The sequence below is a fragment of the Gossypium raimondii genome, chromosome 1 (genome assembly GCF_025698545.1).
Source record: "Gossypium raimondii isolate GPD5lz chromosome 1, ASM2569854v1, whole genome shotgun sequence".
NCBI lineage: Eukaryota > Viridiplantae > Streptophyta > Magnoliopsida > Malvales > Malvaceae > Gossypium > Gossypium raimondii.
In genome coordinates, this window is record NC_068565.1 from 46,919,095 (window position 1) to 46,940,226 (window position 21,132).

General features: G+C 37.4%; 3 protein-coding genes across 3 annotated transcripts; 2 read left to right on the forward strand and 1 right to left on the reverse strand.

Annotated features, from left to right (window-relative positions):
• The first annotated feature begins 1,373 nt into the window (after positions 1 to 1,373).
• On the forward strand, positions 1,374 to 15,176 carry LOC105786130 (acetyl-CoA carboxylase 1). Its single transcript, XM_012612441.2, has 32 exons — positions 1,374 to 1,727; positions 2,461 to 2,836; positions 3,195 to 3,401; positions 3,485 to 3,646; positions 3,807 to 3,899; positions 3,991 to 4,086; positions 4,232 to 4,405; positions 4,814 to 4,907; positions 5,003 to 5,190; positions 5,308 to 5,358; positions 5,446 to 5,485; positions 5,610 to 5,734; positions 5,823 to 5,939; positions 6,010 to 6,084; positions 6,162 to 6,218; positions 6,355 to 6,459; positions 6,630 to 6,716; positions 6,836 to 7,027; positions 7,100 to 7,288; positions 8,301 to 8,411; positions 8,507 to 8,593; positions 8,698 to 8,874; positions 9,108 to 9,185; positions 9,278 to 9,400; positions 9,578 to 9,847; positions 9,933 to 10,273; positions 10,611 to 10,848; positions 10,940 to 11,292; positions 11,400 to 11,613; positions 12,124 to 12,300; positions 12,415 to 14,568; positions 14,658 to 15,176. The coding sequence occupies exons 2-32, from the start codon at positions 2,462 to 2,464 to the stop codon at positions 14,712 to 14,714; spliced, it is 6,807 nt and encodes a 2,268-aa protein (XP_012467895.1). The 5' UTR covers positions 1,374 to 1,727; position 2,461; the 3' UTR covers positions 14,715 to 15,176.
• A 1,265-nt stretch (positions 15,177 to 16,441) lies between these two features.
• LOC105786131 (uncharacterized) lies at positions 16,442 to 19,508 on the forward strand. Its single transcript, XM_052624904.1, is given in 8 exon segments — positions 16,442 to 17,043; positions 17,662 to 17,804; positions 17,880 to 18,123; positions 18,197 to 18,301; positions 18,381 to 18,563; positions 18,762 to 18,966; positions 19,044 to 19,365; positions 19,367 to 19,508. Coding segments are annotated over 8 exon segments (1,881 nt in total). The 5' UTR covers positions 16,442 to 16,506.
• A 146-nt stretch (positions 19,509 to 19,654) lies between these two features.
• On the reverse strand, positions 19,655 to 20,802 carry LOC105786136 (heavy metal-associated isoprenylated plant protein 24). Its single transcript, XM_012612445.2, has 2 exons — positions 20,254 to 20,802; positions 19,655 to 20,183 (listed from the first exon to the last, which is right to left on the reverse strand). The coding sequence occupies exons 1-2, from the start codon at positions 20,408 to 20,410 to the stop codon at positions 19,888 to 19,890; spliced, it is 453 nt and encodes a 150-aa protein (XP_012467899.1). The 5' UTR covers positions 20,411 to 20,802; the 3' UTR covers positions 19,655 to 19,887.
• Between the last annotated feature and the right edge of the window lie 330 nt (positions 20,803 to 21,132).

The following is a 21,132-nucleotide window of genomic DNA, read 5'->3' on the forward strand; positions in this document are numbered from 1 at the left end:
GATTAGATTAGATTTGATATGACATATCTTGTAAATCCCTAAAATAAAGGGATATGGTTAATCTCGTTCGTCGATGTAAATGTATCTTGACCGTCAGTTTTGGGGGAGCTCAACTATAGATAGAGAGCCTCCCCCTCATTTGTACTCACTCCATTCATTGTTTCATTATTCTTTGTGAATAAGAGAAATAGAGAGCATTTACTCAAACAATTTGCGAGCGTTCTTTCTGTTGTTCTTTGTTGTTCTTTTTTTGGCATAAATTGCTTCCACTATTCAATTGGTGCATTGGAGGAGTTCTAAAAGAATCCTCACTTAAGTTAAGGCCGACTTGGGCGAGTTTGGACGAACGGATCGCCTAAGGCCGCACGGATTGCGAGACGAAAGGTCTAGCCTCGTGACACTAGTAGGGGCTCCGACCCCTCTAAAATGGAAAATTATCCATTTAGGCCATTTAAAAATTTAAATTAGTAAAAATAAAATTGTACTTTGACCTCCCTAAAAATGATAAAAATTTGATTTAATCATTTAAAATTTATAAAGATATAAGCTATTAAAAATTAAATTTTAATTTCAGTCCTCTTTAAAAAAATTTCTGACTTTGCCCCGATTTAAGAATAACAGTTTATAATTAGTCATATAATTATTCCAATTTTCGTCCTCTCTAATAACAAGAGTCTAAATTCATTGGGACTCACTTATTATAATATTAACCAAACATTTCATTCAAATCTAATTATTCTCAACAAATATTAGCTGCAGCGGTAATATAGATTGTACTTTTAAAGAGAAAATATATGTTGCGATGTTATTAAAAGACAACAAAAAAACCTTAAGCTAAATTATTTGTTGTTTTTCCTAAAATAATACTAAAATAACCAGATTTTTCATCATCTATTTAAGGTAAAAGAGTAGTTTCTTCATATAGTCTATAATTTTGTATTCTGTAGGCAGCCGGTGGTTAGTTGAGTGTTAAAAAGTTTTTAAAATAAGAAAATGAAATTGAGAGAAATTTTGTATTCTGTACGTACAGGAATAAATGGGAGCTCATCAAATATTCCAAATAAAACAAGTAAGATACAAGAAGGGTTGGTCGAACAACACCACCAAATTCCCAACGAATAGTCAAGGCAGGGCGGGCCACTTCCAATCTGTGAGTAATGCAAAATATAGGTGACAGATCCTTCCAACCATCTCTACATTCTTTTGTCTTATAGCCAAGTGAGAGTCTAAAAAAGTGGGGGGCAACCATTCCAAAAGCCAAAGAATTGTAGCAGTGGAAAGGTAAACCAGTAAGGGGGTAGATGGCAACTACAACAGTCTATCTAAAATGACCATAATTACATAAAAAAAAGGGAGGAGATTGAGAGAGAGAAAGAGATGGTTTGGGGGGTTGTGGCAGGGGCAGGTACCACGTGCTGGGTGTCATTAAAAGGGCCGTTAAAGGCTCTTTAAAGAACTCACCTTCCTTCCGCTACCCCCAAATCTAACTCTCTTCGAACACTTAACTGCTCTTGTTTACAATTCTTTTTTTTTTTTATCATTGCTTTGCATGTTGTGAATTCAAAACACACATTTTGTTTCGTCTTTTTGATTCTCTTTGTCTCTTTCCTTTCTTTTCGCCAAAGATAAATTTAAAAAGTATAAATACTTCAAACCCATATAACAATTTGAAACACTTTGTTTTGCTCCCCAACCTTCCTGGATTGAAGTTCCTTCTTTTCTCTCAGGTAAGGTTTCTCATTTTCTTTTCTTGGGTTGTTTACTGAATTGGGTTTTTTTTTTTTTTGAAGCCATGAAGTGACATTCTAGTTGGGAAAAGTTTTTCCTTTTTTTGAGGGTGGGTTTGTAATTTTGTTGATTAAGGTTTCAGTTTGGTGTGGATTTGAAAACAATAATTTTCAACTTTTTGAGGGTTTTTAATGAGTGCTTTTTTTTTTTTTTTTGTAAATTTGTGCTCTTGTTGAAATGAAATGTTAATGTGATCCTGCATCTGGGAAACTTTAATTCTAGGCTGTGTTTGGTTATAGGAACTTGAATTCATTAACTAATGGATAAACTATTATTTTTAGTCCTAAAGTATGATTCTTTTGATACCGTGCTCACTATAGCTACGAGTGAAAGCAAATAATTAAAGGTCTTAATTACGTCAAATTCTGTTATGTGCACCAAACAGAGCTTTAGTACATTCATGGGGTGTTTGTGCTGCTAGTCCTATCAGATTTCTCTTTGGTTGGGGCTCGGTTCCATCATCCATGGTGTTGCTTGATGAAACTATTGAGTTATTTACACGTTTAACGAAACACTTCAGTTCTCAAAGTCTCAATTCAGAATCAGGCTACTCTTTTTCAAAGATTCCCACTTGAATTTGTTTGAACAAAATGAGAGAGTAACATTTAACTTTATTATTGGTTGATATTTGAGTCCTCATCCTTGTTGGTTGTTTGATTTCTGAATATGCAGCATGTTAGAGGCCCAAAGGTCAGCTATGGCTGGTGTTGGGCGTGGAAACAATGGATACATGAACGGGGTGTTGCCGATCAGGAGCCCTGCTACAATAAGTGAAGTAGATGAATTCTGCTATGCACTTGGAGGGAAGAAGCCAATTCATAGTATATTAATTGCAAACAATGGAATGGCAGCTGTCAAATTTATACGTAGTATTAGGACTTGGGCTTATGAGACATTTGGCACGGAAAAGGCGATCTTGTTGGTGGCCATGGCCACTCCCGAGGACATGAGAATCAATGCAGAGCATATTAGAATTGCTGATCAATTTGTTGAAGTTCCTGGTGGGACAAATAATAATAACTATGCCAATGTGCAGCTTATCGTAGAGGTGTGTTTAGTAGACTCTTTTTTCTGGCTTCAAACTTGCTCTTTTGTAGATGAATTGCCCTTTCAAGAAGCATTTCTGTTAAGTACAAAGGAATCTCACTACAGTTGGGATATCCTTGTTCTAAATAATAATTTTGCCCCAGATGGTTCTGACACATAGGTTTTCAGGAGGCTTGTAGCTTTAAGCATTACTGTAGAGTCCTAGGGCATGAAAAGAAAATTGATAAATAGAATGAGATTGTGTTCTTGTGCTTGCTACTTATGGCCAACTTAAGCTAGTTCCCCACATAGTATGTTTAATCATATAAAACATACTGCAATTCTATATTTTTGACAAATTATATTATGTGCTGACTCAGATGGCTGAGATAACACATGTTGATGCTGTTTGGCCTGGCTGGGGTCATGCATCAGAAAACCCTGAGCTCCCAGACGCACTGAATGCAAAGGGAATAGTTTTTCTTGGGCCACCATCCGTATCTATGGCAGCATTGGGCGATAAGATTGGTTCATCATTGATTGCTCAAGCAGCAGATGTGCCCACCCTTCCGTGGAGTGGCTCTCATGTAATTCTCTGTTGCCTGAAGGTTAAAAATTGCCCTTTTCCACGGCAGTTTCTCATACACAATGCTACCTTTCTGTTTTCCAGGTGAAAATTCCAGCAGACAGTTGCCTAGTTTCAATTCCAGATGAAATATATAGTAAAGCATGTGTTTATACAACAGAGGAAGCAATTGCAAGTTGTCAAGTTGTTGGTTATCCTGCAATGATCAAGGCCTCTTGGGGTGGCGGTGGTAAAGGCATAAGAAAGGTTTGCTTCATTCATGAAATATTTTGATGTTCTGTCCATGGCAAATTTAATTCATTAAATGCTTTAAGTTAACCCCCTTTAAAGTTACTGTGCATATTTTGCTAGAAGTGAGATTGATTTAAATACTTTTCATATAACTTGAATTGGTTTGACTTTCTAGGTTCATAATGATGATGAAGTTAGAGCACTATTCAAACAAGTGCAAGGTGAAGTTCCAGGTTCACCTATATTTATAATGAAAGTTGCTTCTCAGGTGAGATTATCTGCTACAATCGATTTCAATGAATTAGCAGGAGTTTAGATCTTTTCTGACAAACCATTTGGCGTTTTCTTTCTCTTATTAGAGTCGCCATTTAGAAGTCCAGTTACTCTGTGATCAGTATGGGAATGTCGCAGCTTTGCATAGTCGGGACTGTAGTGTTCAGAGGCGTCACCAGAAGGTATTTTTGTTTCTATTTTAGAGGCTATTTTTTGAATGCTAATTTTCTGGAACAAATGGGGCCTGCATCCCAAAAAGTTTTATGCATCTGTTGCATATATATATTCCCTTCAAGATCTGACATCATGGTCCTTAATCTGAAATAGATTATTGAGGAGGGCCCAATCACTGTAGCTCCGTTGGAGACTGTGAAAAAGCTAGAGCAAGCAGCTAGAAGATTAGCTAAATCTGTTAATTATGTTGGAGCAGCTACTGTTGAATACCTGTACAGTATGGAAACTGGCGAGTACTACTTTCTAGAGCTCAACCCTCGGTTACAGGTGTGATATAATGGTTCTCTCCTCACTTCTGGAACATGGCATATGGATTAAGCTGTCACATTCATGCAATTGCAATCATATTTGTACTATTTCAGTTTGCTTTATTCATTTAGTGCAGTTGTGCCATATATTAATTTTATATGCGTTTAAAACGGATTTAAATTACAATGCTAACTGGTAGTTAGCACTTAGCAGTCTTGGCTAATTGGACCATTTGGAAAAGCATTCAGCTTTATGACCAAAAAGTATTTGGTGATATGACATTTCTATGACTTGTTTGGTGGGTTTTCGCCTTGTTTTGGTGTGAACCTAACAGAAGGAATGAAAAAATTGTGATTTTACAAGGCGAACAGTTCGTTGTTCATCATATTATTTAAAATTTAAATGTTTAAAAATTAACTCCAACAGGTGGAGCACCCCGTCACTGAGTGGATTGCTGAAGTTAATCTGCCAGCTGCCCAAGTTGCAGTTGGGATGGGTATCCCTCTCTGGCAAATTCCTGGTATGATGTCAACATCCATTATTTCCCCAAACAGTTTTTAGCAGTTCATCTAAATCTGTAAATGATGTGTGTGTTTGTATGCTTGATTTGATTAGAAATACGTCGATTCTATGGAATGGAACATGGTGCGGGTTATGATGCATGGAGGAAAACATCTGTTGTCGCCACTAGTTTTGATTTTGACAAGGCAGAGTCAACGAGGCCTAAAGGTCATTGTGTAGCTGTGCGTGTTACAAGTGAGGATCCAGATGATGGGTTTAAACCTACGAGTGGAAAAGTGCAGGTTAGACTAACTAGGTTTGAGAAAAATTGTACTTCAAATATTTCTTCTCTTTTTTTTCTTTCACTGCCTTTTCTTTTCTTTTCTTAAGCTTGTATTAAGGTACATGAATTTGTGCAGGAGTTGAGTTTTAAAAGCAAGCCAAATGTGTGGGCTTACTTCTCTGTGAAGGTAAATCTTTTAGTTTTTGGCCAAATTATTGGTTGATTGACCCTTGAACTTACAGCAACAATGCTGACAAAAATAATTGATTTGCAGTCAGGAGGAGGCATTCATGAATTTTCAGATTCTCAGTTTGGTAAGTATTACACTGATAAATTTCTGCTTTTTTAATGAATGTTCTTAGACAAGAAATCCTCTGTGCATATACATTATTTGTTATAAAAATCATTATTTCTGATAATAGTCTAATCTTACCTCAGGACATGTCTTTGCCTTTGGTGAATCCAGAGCTCTAGCTATAGCAAATATGGTTCTTGGGTTGAAAGAAATTCAAATCCGTGGAGAAATTCGTACTAATGTTGATTATACAATTGACCTTTTACATGTAGGTTTATCACTTGAATAACCTTTTTTCTTTATATAAATTTATGGCTTCAGGAACACTAATTTTTACCTGCTTAAATGCTTTACAGGCTTCAGATTACAGAGAAAATAAAATCCACACAGGTTGGTTGGACAGTAGAATTGCTATGCGAGTTAGAGCAGAAAGGCCTCCTTGGTATCTCTCAGTTGTTGGAGGAGCTCTCTATGTAAGTTCTTATGCATTAGAATTGATTTTTCTGTTCATAGAATCCTTGTTTTACGCTTTGTACATTGCAGAAAGCATCAGCGAGCAGTGCAGCTATGGTTTCAGATTATATTGGTTATCTAGAAAAGGGTCAAATCCCTCCCAAGGTACAGTGCTAAACCTTAGTTGCTTTTGTTATGTGGGTCTTTGTTAACATACTGATGCCTGTTGGTCTTGATTGCAGCACATATCACTTGTGCATTCTCAAGTGTCCTTGAACATTGAAGGAAGCAAATACACTGTATGAATTTATGATAATGTCACTTTACCACCATTTTAAGGGTTTCTTTTCTAATTGTCAAGAACTTATAGAGACTTTAGCTATCATGTTACTGAACACATCATATTTAACATTTTGAAAAAAAAAATGTACCCAGATTGACATGGTTAGGGGGGGACAAGGAAGTTATAGGTTGAAGATGAATCAATCAGAGATTGAAGCAGAGATACATACATTAAGAGATGGTGGTCTATTGATGCAGGCAAGAATTTCTCCCTTGAATGTTCAGAACGATTATTTTGCATGTTTTACTTTTGCCTATGTTGTTTATTTCCCTTTTATTTTTCTAAAACCTCATATTAATGACCTTGGGATTATTATAACAAATTCTCTTTTCTGGCTCTTCTAATGCTTAGTTTAAATTTATTACAGTTGGACGGGAACAGTCATGTTATTTATGCTGAGGAAGAAGCTGCTGGTACTCGCCTTCTAATTGATGGAAGGACTTGCTTGCTGCAGGTGCCACTTATTCCTTTCTTTCTTATGCTGCTTTACTCCAACTCAAGGGAAAAGCTCCCTTTTCCTTTCAACCACAAAATTAAGGTGTGATGGTATTTATGTTAATTTTCATTGCGCAGAATGATCATGACCCTTCAAAATTAGTGGCAGAAACACCATGCAAACTGCTGAGGTTTTTGGTTTCTGATGGTAGTCGTATAGATGCTGACACACCATATGCAGAGGTTGAGGTCATGAAAATGTGTATGCCTCTTCTTTCACCTGCTTCAGGAATTATTCAAATCAAAATTTCTGAAGGTCAAGCCTTGCAGGTAAACTACATTTCTATATGGGAAATATAAAGGTTATATTTTTGTGGAAGTTAAGTGCCATTGATCTTGCAGGCTGGTGAGCTCATTGCTAGGCTTGATCTGGATGATCCTTCAGCTGTTAGGAAAGCTGAACCATTCCATGGGAGCTTCCCTGTACTAGGGCCTCCCACTGCTATTTCTGGCAAAGTGCATCAGAGATGTGCTGCCAGTATAAATGCAGCCCGCATGATCCTTGCTGGTTATGAGCATAATATTGATGAAGTAAGTGTTTCTCTATCCCATAGTAATATGGTCATAGGGATTAAATTGCACAAGAAATCAGCAAATATCTTCTTCAGTAGTTTTTGTCTTTGTCAACTTATCAAGTTCTCTTAATTAAATATCTCTTAAACAATGGGTGCATGGTTTAAGTTGTTAAGCATCCAACCTAAGCTCAATTGTAAATGGGTGTAGGGTTTCTAACATGAATATAAGACTTCTGGAAACTCAATAGTCAACTGATTTGGGATAACACTACGAACACTCCCCCTCACACGTAGCTCTCAAAGGCCTATATGTAGGCAACCTCCCTGGGGGTCAGCAACCTCACATGGTGTTAGGCAGGAACAACAAAACACACCTTGGTTCTGTTACCAGATTAAGCATTCTATTTAAAACTAATATGTCAGAAGTGGTGGGTCCCAACTTGAATATTGGATCACACCCAATACTTAGTAGATGCAGGATAACACCAATTAAAATTAACTTTCCACTCTTGTAAGTTTTTGCTAGTTCTTATATTATAATGAATTACATTTGCTAAGTGGTGTTGTTATCCCTCATTAAGTATTGGATTCTATGTGGTTTTATATTAAACCTACTGCCAATTGGTTTTAGGTTATATTGTTCTTCCTACTTGACTCCATGTGAGGTTGGTGACCCCATGTGAGATTGTCCATGTGTAGACATTGTGAGCTACTTGTGTGGTAGTGTTAAGTGATGTTACTCTACGACTAATAAGTATTCCACTTCCCGTGGTATTATTTTAAAGTTGAGCCCCTATTCCTACTGTCAGTTGGTTTTAGGTTGGATGCTTAACAACATGAAACTTTTAAGTCAGAAATGGAAATAAATATATCCCAATAATTGCGATGCTATAATATCTACATATAACTCATGTTTAGAGTTACTTTTTAAACTTTGAAGAACTTTTGCTGAAAATAATGAATTTTGATTTGGAACTTAACTTTTGGATTTTGATTTGTGACATTAATTGGTTTGACATGTGTTACAGGTAGTTCAAAGCCTCCTAAATTGTCTTGACAGTCCTGAGTTGCCTTTCCTCCAATGGCAAGAATGCATGTCTGTTCTAGCAGCCAGGCTTCCCAAAAATCTTAAAAATGAGGTATATATGCGTGATTTTATCTCTGGTTTTTTTCTCTGGGTAGTTGCTTTAGACCTTTATCTTTTGATCTGATTTTACTTCTTTAATTCTATCAGCTTGAATCAAAGTATAAAGGCTTTGAAACTATTTCTTGCTCCATGAATGTTGACTTTCCTGCCAAATTATTGAAAGGAGTCCTAGAAGTGAGTTCCCTTATCCCACACTCCTCAGTTTGAAGCCCACTTTTTTGCATCTATTTTTATTCTCTGGAAAGTTTTAACACATTGGGCACCTACTTTGATTGCAGCTCCATTTATCCACCTGTCCCGAGAAAGAAAGAGGATCCCTAGAAAGGCTTATTGAGCCATTGATGAGCCTCGTGAAGTCTTATGAGGGTGGAAGAGAGAGCCATGCCCGTGTTATTGTGCGGTCCCTTTTTGAAGAGTATCTATCTGTTGAAGAGTTATTCAGTGACAACATCCAGGTAACTTTTGTCTCAAAGGAAATTATGGTCATCATATTGTTAATAACATTACCACAGATGACTTTTTCATTATTGTTTGTATTGACAAGACTATTCTGAAGTATCAAGACATCAATTCAGATTCATAAATCTTCAAGATCATATCTGCAAAGTCCAGTTACAGTCTTCAAGCTTTTGAGTGTGTATTATTTTGTTTGCAAGTTTAAACAAGTCTTTTCAATGCAATATCACAGGCTGATGTGATCGAACGTCTTCGACTTCAGTATAAGAAAGATCTTTTGAAGGTTGTGGACATCGTACTATCTCATCAGGTATTGACTTGTAACATTGTTTTTTTTAATGTTTATTTTTCCTAATGTACATTATTCCATAATCATGCTATGCAATTTCTTTTGGCTTGCAGGGTGTCAAGAGTAAAAATAAACTGATTTTCAGACTCTTGGAACAACTTGTTTATCCTAACCCTGCTGCATATAGAGATCAGCTAATTCGATTCTCTGCACTAAACCATACAAGTTATTCTGAGGTTCGTCAATGGAACTAAGTTAGTCATCTTAGCATATACTAAGTTTACGATAATGAGTTTTTTAATATTGTGTTCTTTGTATTCGTCATTTTGGTTTTCCAAAATTCTCTTAATTCTTCCTTGTAGAAGATATTTGATTGTTTCATAGGGAGGCTGATTTTTTTAATTTGCATGCAGTTGGCACTGAAGGCAAGTCAATTACTGGAGCAAACCAAATTAAGCGAACTTCGCTCCAGCATTGCTAGAAGCCTTTCTGAATTAGAAATGTTTACTGAGGATGGTGAAACTATGGACACTCCCAAGAGAAAAAGTGCCATTAATGAAAGAATGGAGGCTCTTGTAGGTGCTCCTTTAGCTGTTGAAGATGCTCTTGTAGGTCTGTTTGATCATAGTGATCACACCCTTCAGAGGCGGGTTGTAGAGACTTATGTTCGGAGGCTATACCAGGTGATAGGTCTCAACTCTTACTATTTTTTCTTATGCTAGTTTGGGATTATCGCATCCTCATTTAACTGGTTGTATTTGTCATCAGCCTTATCTTGTAAAGGGAAGTGTCCGGATGCAGTGGCATAGATCTGGTCTTATTGCTTCCTGGGAATTCTTGGAAGAGCATATTGAGAGCAAGAATGTATCTGAAGATCAAATGTCTGATGAACCATTAGTTGAGAAACACAGAGAGAGGAAATGGGGAGCCATGGTTATAATTAAATCTCTCCAATTTTTGCCTGCAATTATCAGTGCAACACTGAGGGAAACAACTCCTAACCTTCATGAAGAAACTTCAAATGGATCCCTAGAACCAACTACCTCTGGAAACATGATGCATATAGCACTGGTGGGCATCAACAATCAGATGAGTCTACTTCAGGATAGGTATGTCTTCTTAACTTTTGCTTGTTTTGAAATCTGTAGCTGAACTAACATTGCTTCTTGTGAAAGCTTTCATTGTCATTTATAGTACAAGAAATTATGCAACTTGATGAACTCTAAAGTCAAAGTCAAATGCATTTATGTTTAATTCAAATCTGATAATACCAAGATGAGATAAAGTTTGGTTGTATATAAATTCAAACTATTAAAAGTCCTACATTGGATTGGTCCTCTCTTTTTTCATCATGTTTGCTAAAGACACTATGTTTCTAACTGAATGTAGGGACAGAATCATAAATCATTGATTTTCTTAATCATCATCTACATTTACTACTTGCAGTGGTGATGAGGATCAAGCTCAAGAGAGAATCAATAAGTTAGCAAAAATACTTAAAGATAAAGAGGTAGGGTCAAGTCTACGATCTGCAGGTGTTAGAGTCATTAGCTGTATCATACAGAGAGATGAAGGGCGAACACCTATGAGGCACTCGTTTCATTGGTCAACTGAAAAGCTCTATTACGAGGAAGAACCTCTTTTACGCCATCTAGAACCTCCTCTATCCATATACCTTGAATTGGTTTGCTATTTGAATTTCTGCTCCTTCATTTTCCTTCAAAGAAAATATTAATATGCACCTTTAATCTGATAGTTATTAAATCTTAATCCAGGATAAGCTTAAAGGTTACCAGAATATACAGTATACACCGTCACGTGACCGTCAGTGGCATTTATACACTGTTATGGACAAGCCAGTACCAATTCAGAGGATGTTCCTCAGAACACTTGTCAGGCAGCCTACTTCAGATGATGGGCTTACAGCATATCGGGGACTTGATGTTGACATGATGCGTAGTCAGTCAGCTATGTCTTTTACTTCAAGGAGCATCTTGAGGTCCTTAATGGGTGCAATGGAGGAGTTGGAGATTAACATGCACAATGCAACTCTAAAATCTGACCATGCACATATGTATCTTTGCATCTTACGAGAACAACAGATAAACGATCTTGTGCCTTATCCCAAGTAATTAAGCCAATATTAATTTTCTTGTTCTTTTTTTTCCCTCCTCTTCCTTCTGCATGGTTGGTGAGCATTTTATATATCTTCTTACATTTGAGATATTTCACCAGGAGAGTTGACCTAGATGCTGGACAAGAAGAAGCTGGAGTAGAGTCAATCTTAGAAGAACTGGCTCAGGAACTTCATGCATTTGTTGGTGTAAGAATGCATAAGTTAGGTGTTTGTGAGTGGGAAGTAAAGCTCTGGATGGCATCATCTGGACAAGCAAATGGTGCTTGGAGAATTGTAGTGACGAATGTGACAGGCCAGACATGCACTTTACATGTAAGTTTTTATTTGGTTAATAGTAGTGCTTCAAGAATTCTCCTATGGGATCTAGCTATACTGCTTATATATGGAAGAGAGAGAGGGAAAAGTTTTCTCCCACTAGCAACTTTTTTGGTTTGCAGAGACATCATACACCATAGCTTACAAATCTTAATGACAGCCAAAAAATGGTTAAATTGTGAGGAACCTTAGACCATAAGTGTTGCATCTCTTTTGATTTTTCTTTTCTTTTTCCCTCCCTTTTTTCCCTTATGTAGTGCTCTTTCTGATTTATTTACATATTGAGATACGTGGTTTCAATTAAAAAAAAAATCCATATATTACCTTTTTCCTTAGATCAGTTAGCAGAAATGCATTTGTGTTGCTGAAAGATATCTAGCTGTATGGTATGAGAACCATACATCACTATCCAACTAGAACCAGTCTAAATCTCAAGCTCAATGAAAATGGAGTTCTCATGAATGAATATAGGCCATAGAAAATAATATTGCTGTGTTGTACTTTCAGATATACCGAGAACTAGAAGATACTAGCAAACACAGAGTCGTATACCATTCTCTTTCTGTAAGGGGTCCTCTGCATGGTGTACCAGTTAATGCTCAATATCAGGCTTTGGGTGTTCTTGACCGTAAACGTCTATTGGCAAGGAAAAACAATACCACTTATTGCTATGACTTTCCATTGGTAAGCACAGTCCTACGGGCATACAGTGATATTGGCTGCTTGTTCTTTTCCTTTTTTATGCTCTGAATCCATAGCAGATGAAAGCTATATTACTGACTGTGGTATTACTTGTAGGCATTCGAGACTGCCTTGCAACAGTCATGGGCATCCCAGTTCCCAGGTATTAAAAGACCCAAAGATAAACTTCTTCCTAAGGTTATGGAGCTTGTATTTGCTGACCAAAAGGGTAACTGGGGCACCCCCCTTGTTCCAATTGAGCGCCAGCCTGGACTCAATGATGTTGGCATGGTAGCCTGGTGCATGGAAATGTTCACTCCTGAGTTCCCTTCTGGAAGAACAATATTAGTAGTTGCGAATGATGTGACCTTCAAAGCTGGTTCTTTTGGCCCAAGAGAGGATGCATTCTTCCTTGCTGTAACTGATCTTGCCTGCAGTAAGAAACTGCCTTTAATTTATTTGGCTGCTAACTCTGGTGCCCGTATTGGGGTAGCTGAAGAAGTCAAAGCCTGTTTTAAAGTTGGTTGGTCTAATGAATCCAGCCCTGAGCGTGGTTTTCAGTATGTCTACTTAACTCCTGAGGATTATACTAAGATTGGATCATCAGTCATTGCACATGAGATGAAGCTGGCCAGTGGAGAGAGCAGATGGGTGATAGATACCATTGTTGGGAAAGAGGATGGTTTGGGAGTTGAGAACTTAACTGGTAGTGGGGCCATTGCTGGTGCATACTCTCGGGCATACAAGGAAACCTTTACCCTAACATATGTGACTGGTAGAACTGTGGGAATTGGTGCTTATCTTGCTCGTCTTGGCATGCGGTGCATACAGAGACTCGATCAACCCATTATTTTGACTGGTTTCTCAGCATTGAACAAACTTCTAGGTCGTGAGGTGTACAGCTCCCACATGCAACTTGGTGGACCTAAAATCATGGCAACAAATGGTGTTGTCCATCTCACCGTTTCAGATGATCTTGAAGGGGTGTCAGCCATATTGAACTGGCTAAGTTGCATTCCTCCTCATATAGGTGGTCCACTTCCCATTTTAAATCCATCAGATCCTCCAGAAAGGCTTGTGGAGTACTTACCTGAAAATTCGTGTGATCCTCGGGCCGCAATTTCTGGTGCTTTAGATAGTAGTGGCAACTGGAAGGGAGGTATTTTTGACAGGGATAGCTTTGTGGAGACGCTTGAAGGTTGGGCTAGAACAGTTGTGACAGGAAGGGCAAAACTTGGAGGAATCCCTGTAGGAATAGTTGCAGTTGAGACACAGACGGTGATGCAGGTTATCCCTGCCGATCCAGGACAACTTGATTCCCATGAGAGAGTTGTCCCTCAAGCTGGACAGGTATGGTTTCCAGATTCTGCTACAAAGACAGCTCAGGCAATAATGGATTTCAATAGGGAAGAGCTTCCACTTTTCATTCTTGCCAATTGGAGAGGCTTTTCTGGTGGGCAAAGGGATCTTTTTGAGGGCATCCTTCAAGCTGGATCAACCATTGTTGAGAATCTTAGAACATACAAACAACCTGTCTTTGTGTACATTCCCATGATGGGTGAGCTCCGTGGTGGGGCATGGGTTGTTGTGGACAGCCGGATCAATTCAGATCATATTGAAATGTATGCTGAACGCACTGCTAAGGGTAATGTACTTGAGCCAGAAGGAATGATTGAAATCAAGTTTAGGACAAAGGAGCTACTGGAGTGCATGGGCAGGCTTGACCAACAGCTTATAAACATGAAGGCAAAACTTCAGGAAGCAAAGAGCAATGGAGCCCATGCACAGATGGATTCTCTGCAGCAGCAAATAAGATCACGTGAGAAACAGCTTTTACCAGTATACACCCAGATAGCCACTAAATTCGCCGAGCTTCATGATACTTCTCTGAGGATGGCAGCGAAAGGGGTAATAAAAGAAGTGGTTGACTGGGATCGCTCACGATCTTTCTTCTATAGAAGATTGCGCCGGAGAATTGCTGAGAGTTCTCTGGTCAAAATTGTAAAAGATGCTGCTGGTGATCAACTGTTGCATAAATCTGCAATGGACTTGATCAAGAAATGGTTTTTGGATTCCAGTGTTGCAAAGGGAAGAGAAGATGTTTGGGTTAATGATGAAGCTTTCTTTTCATGGAAGGATGATCTGGGAAATTATAGTGAGAAGCTACAAGAGCTGCGGGTCCAAAAGGTATTACTTCAGCTTATGAATATTGGCAATTCATCTTCAGATATACAAACTCTACCTCAAGGCCTTGCTGCCCTTCTAAGCAAGGTAAACCATCCAACTATCTTTTCTTACTTTTACAGCATTCTTGTTTATGTCTCTCAGAACCTATTGATAAATGTGTTAATCTAATGCAGATGGAGCCATCAAGCAGAAAACAAATGGTTGATGAACTTCGTAAGGTGCTCGGTTGATTAAATTACCTATAAGATCCTGGGTTTTCTCATTCTTCTGCTACTTGCATTAATATTTTGGTAACTTGCTGCCACACCTGGTGTGGATCTTCTTTAACAATTCACGTAGCTTCATGAGAAGTGGAGGTGGCAGAGTCCTTGGTGCAGCCGGTAGCTTTTGTAAGTGTAAAATTAGCAGGTTGTAGTTGATAAGAGTACTAGATTTTGTGCCGCTAGGAAATCATTGGGCAGTCTCAGTTTGATGTGTTAGCTGCAGATGTGATGAAACTTTGCTCATATATTATTAATTTTTGTAATAATGTGTAGGGAAGTATCAATTATTCCTACTTGTGAATGCAAATTCATTTAGGGTTGAGGGTATTGTGCCACTTCGCTTGTTCTGCATTGTTGGTGATTTGGCTTTGATATTTTGTATCATAGACAATAAATTTGGCTAGTAAATGCTCCCACTTTCATCCTTCAGCACATGAAATGTTACATTTTCATAGGAAATTAATAAAATATACAACGGAAGGGATTGTCTGAGTTTGAATCTGACGATTACATATGATTACATTTGTAATATCTTCCTCTCTGGTGATAATTATTTCTTGTTACTTTTCTTCTTTTCTCGTTGTTTCTTCTTCAATTCTTGGATCCTTTTCTTCTCTTTTTCTTTCTTCTTCACCAACTCTTGAATTCGATTCTTCATATCTTTCTCTTCCCTCCTTTTCCTCCTTTCCTTTTCTTCTCTATTCATTCTCTCCTCCTTGGCCCTCCTCTTCTGCTCTTCTTTTCTCTCTTTTTCCTTTGCTTTCTTTCTCTTTTCTATCTCTTTCAGCTCTTCTCTTGTGAGTTGTCTTTTCACACTGAAACACATTGGGCTGTATTCTTTGCAAGTACTCTTTTTTCTCTTTCAATGTTGAATTATTTATAAATGGTTGTTTAGCAAACTTTTGGGGTTTTATGAATGAGTTGGTGTTCTCCCTTTGTTCTTATCATATTAATATTAATTACCCATTGCCGTCCAAAGGCCAGCCATTGTCTCACTTTTTGACTCCATACAATCTATTTGTATTCTTATTGTATATTAAAAATAAGCTTTAATGCTAATTTTGGCCTTTTGAGCTAAATTTGGTTTCTCATATTTAAACTATAATTTTGTTAATGGTTCATTCTAGTTTTTATAATAGCATTAAAGAAACTGGTTAACATGTGGTGTCGATAAAATGTGCAACGTGATATCTTTAGCCATTTAGAACATGACTCACTGTACTCAAAGTATATTGAAATTAATATATGCAAAAAAAAAATTTTTTCAGCTTGCATATTAAGTCCAAATTAACTCTAGACTCAATTATCACTAAAAATGAAGAAAAGATGCAAATTATCGACAGAACATACTAAATGACACTAACATAATAATTTAGCTCGAAATCAAGCTCAAGTGTGAAAGTAAACTAAACTGTAGCTTCAAGAGTGGCTGAAATCTTAGGCAAGATTTTTGTTTGCTTGTTTGTGGAGAACATGTAATAATGCAGTAGCTAAAAGATGAATATACTGCAATTTTTTGTTCTAATAGTAGATAATAAACCCTATCACTTTTAGGATGCCATAGTTACGCTTAGGATTAAGTAAATTCATGGTACATGGTAGAGGCAGACACTTTTTACTTTAATTGATTTAGTAAACAATTTCAAAGGTTGTTTACATGTCCATGCAAAGCGCGGAACAGTTATCTAATCTTTTTTAATTTTAGAATTTCTTTACATTTTATTCTTTGTAACTAATCATACTGGTTCCAGTGCTTGAAATGAAATCTAATACAACGATGAGTAGAAAGTCAGTTTCCCTAGTGGGACTTGTGTTACTGTGCTGCCATGCTTCACTGACTGAGCAGCGACTGCAGGGCATATTCAAAGATCCAAAGGAACCAATTGACGAAAGGGTTAAAGACCTTTTGGGGAAGATGAACCTAGAAGAAAAGGTAGGGCAAATGACGCAAATCGAACGTAAAAATGCGTCGGCAGAAGTCCTCAAGAGTTACTTCATTGGTAGTGTCTTGAGTGGTGGAGGAAGTACACCCAAGGTAAACGCTACTGTGAAAGAGTGGGTGGACATGGTGAATGGCATGCAACAGGCTTCTCTTTCCACTCGTCTTGGTATTCCAATGATCTATGGAATTGATGCTGTTCATGGCCATAACAATGTTATGAATGCCACCATTTTCCCACGTAATGTTGGCCTTGGTGTAACCAGGGATCCCCAACTTCTTAAAGAGATTGGAGCTGCAACTGCACTCGAAGTTCGAGCCACTGGCATTCCTTATGCTTTTGCCCCCTGCATTGCTGTAAGCAACATGATTAATCATTGGATAAATTACACCATTAATCATTAAAATATAAATATGTTTTTTGTTTTGGTCAGTGATCTATTCAAAAGTTTTTATTTAAGTGACTGGACTATTAAAATTAATATTATATGACTTTTGCTGTTCGTATTACCTTCACCAATAGAAAACTTTTTTTTCCCTTCTTTTTTACATTTTAGTTTTTTTTTTTTTTCATGAAATTGCTTTAGAGGTCACCTATCTGCAAATCAAAATTCAAATAGTTTTTTTTCTTTGATCTCCGATACTTACCCTCAAATCAACTTAAATTTAAAGTATGTTTTTCTACTCATTGATGGGTATTGATCCACTATACTGATCATCGAATCATTGCTTGGAGCCCACAGGAAGAACTTTTTCTTAAAAAAAATTATTAATCCAGTGACTTAAAATAAAAACTTTTGATTAATTCAGTGACTTAAATGAAGATTTTTAAATAGTTCAATTTTAAATTGTAACTATTTTTAATTAAGTGATCAAAACAAAGTTTAATGATTAATGGTGTAGTTTACCTTAGCCATTTTCAATAGCAAAAACAAAAAATCATATTGACATTTAAATGTATATATATATATGTAGGTTTGCAGAGATCCTAGATGGGGCCGATGTTATGAGAGCTATAGTGAAGACCACAGAATTGTCCAACAGCTAACTGAGATCATCAATGGGTTACAAGGAGAAGCCAAAACTGACATGAAGGGCATGCCATATGTTAATGGGAAGTACGTAAACAACTGATATTTAATATATTATATCATATTAATCAATGATTTGATTATTGTGGTATATGATGTTAGAACAAAAGTAGCAGGTAGTTCCAAACACTACGTTGGTGATGGCGGCACCGTCAAAGGCATTAACGAGAATAACACCATCGTGGACGACTCAGCCTTGTATGGCATGCACATGGCTGCTTACGTTAATTCAGTAGCCAAGGGTATTGCCACCATCATGGCTTCTTATTCAAGTATTAACGGAGTTAAGATGCATGCTCATAAACAGCTGCTTACAGACTACCATAAAGGCAAACTTGGTTTCAAGGTTAAAACTAATTTTAGCACATTCATTTGCCCAGATTATGATGCTTCTTACTTAAATTTTATGACTATGGCAGGGTTTCATCATCTCGGATTGGGAAGGAATCGACAGGATCACCTCTCCCGCACATTCCAACTACAGTTATTCAATTCAAGCTTCAATAAATGCTGGTATTGACATGGTCAGTTGCACACTTGTAGGTGTTGTATGTTATTACCTAAAAAACTATATTGTTTGAGGGTTGCTGATATTGCTTCCAGGTTATGGTTCCTTACAACTACACAGAATTTTATGATGGCTTGATTGATTTGGTTAAGAAGAATGCAATTCCAATGAGCCGAATTGACGATGCCGTGTCGAGAATATTGCGTGTTAAGTTCGCCATGGGACTCTTTGAAAATCCCTTAGGTGATTACAGTTTAATTAACGAGGTTGGGTCACAGGTGAGTTGTTGCATTGTACAAACTATACAACTGGTTTTAATGAAACAACCATGTTGTATATTTAAGGGTGACCAAAACTCGATTCAAATTGAAAAACTGAATTTAGGGTAAATCAAATCGAATCGAATTATTTGAGTTATTCATTCTACCCAACATTCAGCTGTTTCTTTCAAAAACCAACTATAACACTCACTGCAGAAGCATAGAGAATTGGCAAGGCAAGCAGTGAGGAAATCACTTGTACTATTGAAAAATGGAAAGCCAGGAAATGCACCTATTTTGCCTCTCCCAAAGAATGCCGGCAAGATAGTTGTTGCAGGATCACATGCTAACAATTTGGGCTATCAGTGCGGTGGTTGGACTATAGAATGGCAAGGAGTCAGTGGGAACAACTGGACTGCAGGTATAGTTATCATATATAATATTAAACCAAAAACATACCATACACCATATACCCTACAATTCAATTGTATTGAACAGGTACCACCATCCTGGACGGCATCAAAGCCACTGTTGACAAACGCACCAAAGTGGTTTACAAGAAGAAACCTAGCGATACCTACTCTAGCAAGGGAAAGATGGACTATGGGATAGTGGTGGTTGGTGAGGTACCTTACGCAGAGACAAATGGTGATAGCCAAAACTTGACCATCCCTGCTCCAGGTCCGGCAGTGATCGAGAACGTATGCAAGGAAACCAAATGCGTGGTTATCATCGTGTCAGGGCGTCCGGTTGTGATAGAGCCATATGTTGACAAGATAGACGCCCTGGTAGCGGCTTGGCTACCTGGAAGTGAAGGACAAGGGCAAGCTGGCTCGTACTTGGTTTAAGAGAGTAGATCAGCTTCCTATGAATTATGGGGATCCCAAATATGATCCACTTTTTCCTTTCGGTTTTGGACTCGAGACTAAGCCCATCCCTTCCACTAAAAAACCTGAGTTATAAATAAAGAATAAATGATAGATAAACCAGCTTTAGTTTTTTTTTCATAATTTTTCCTTTTGGGTAAATCAAATGTCACTGACGGAAAAGAAAAAACACCATTGCCTCTTCTCACAACAATAGAGGATGATGTTTGTGTTTAGCTGATCTTGTTTTACTAACCTTTTTTTATTAATATAATTATATTTGGCAGAGGAAAAAAACAAAAGGACAACTATAGAGACGATGCTAATACACATCAAATCAATAATTGTCCCCAAGCTACTCATACAGTTCCCCTCATTTGCTCACAACGTAGCACAAAATCTCCAAGAAAATTTTAATGGCGTGTTGCAAGTAAAACTTTACAATCCTGTTATTACCACTTATTATTATTAGTGTTTTACATGATGGAGCAAGCATTAGGGTTATCATCACTGAACAAGTTGGTGTACCGGTCGTCAATGGTGGTCTCAGTAACGGTGGCAGTGGCCGGAACCTTCCTGACATGATTGGGAGGAGCTTTCTTGTCGTAAGCTTGAGCCACATAAGGATTAGCCACCAGAGTGTAAGGCACATAAGGCCACAACTCCACCTTCTTCTTGGTTGACTGCGCCGCCGCCAGTACTTTCTTTGCCTCTACGTAACCCGTCACGGTGGCCTTTTGTTGTTTTAAGTCCACGTCCACAGACTTTGCCCCTACCAAAATCCAGCATTAATTTATAGTGATTGATTGATAATTTATTTGTATATGGTAAATGAAGATTACCCTTTACGCCGGAGAGGACCTTCTTGACCTTACGAGCACAACCTTCACAATCCATCCTGATTTTGAGAGCTACAGTTTGAATTTGCTTCTTCTTCTTCTTCTTCTTCACGCTGCTAAGCAAATCAGAGATGTATTCCAAGGTGCCTTCTACTCCCATCTTTTGTAATATGATTTGAAGGATTAGTATATTGGATTTTGATCCAAACAAATAAAGAACTATATATATATAAGATGGGTCAAGTCTTGGGTTGAAGACGAGGACTACTCCACACTACCTTTCGTCTCAAATGGATAAAATAAATGCAAAAGAAAGAAGCGTAAAGACTAGAAAGTGAGGAAGTGGGATACTCTTGGTCGCCATGGAAACCTTTGCATGCATGGATTTATAGAGAGAGAATGTAATATTAAACCTAACAAATAAAACATCTTAATTAAGGTGATATATTGAGTTTAATTTTAGGAGTATAAGATATTAGAAAGTGGGGTTTCTCCTGGAAACTCCACGAAACTTCCTTGGGACATACAGGATTTTCTCCCTTTTCACTCTTTGTTCTTATGGAGGAACCAACACTAAAGTTTTTTGCTTTATAAAAATCTTCCCTTTAAACCTTCACTTTTTCCTTGATTTTTTATATATAACCTTATGTTGATGGAGAATATTAGAGAAAAAAATGTTTAATTAGATGTTTATTAAGAATTACGTAATTAGTAAAAAGAAAATCGAAAATTCAATCCTATTCACTCAATAACAGAGTTGAATGCTTCAGAAATACTAATTAATGTGAAAGCCAAGCAGGTGAAAGTCCCCCATGGAAGGAGACAAATATGCATAAGTTTAAAAATAAATATTACCTTCTAAAACCCTATCTAAAAGTAGAT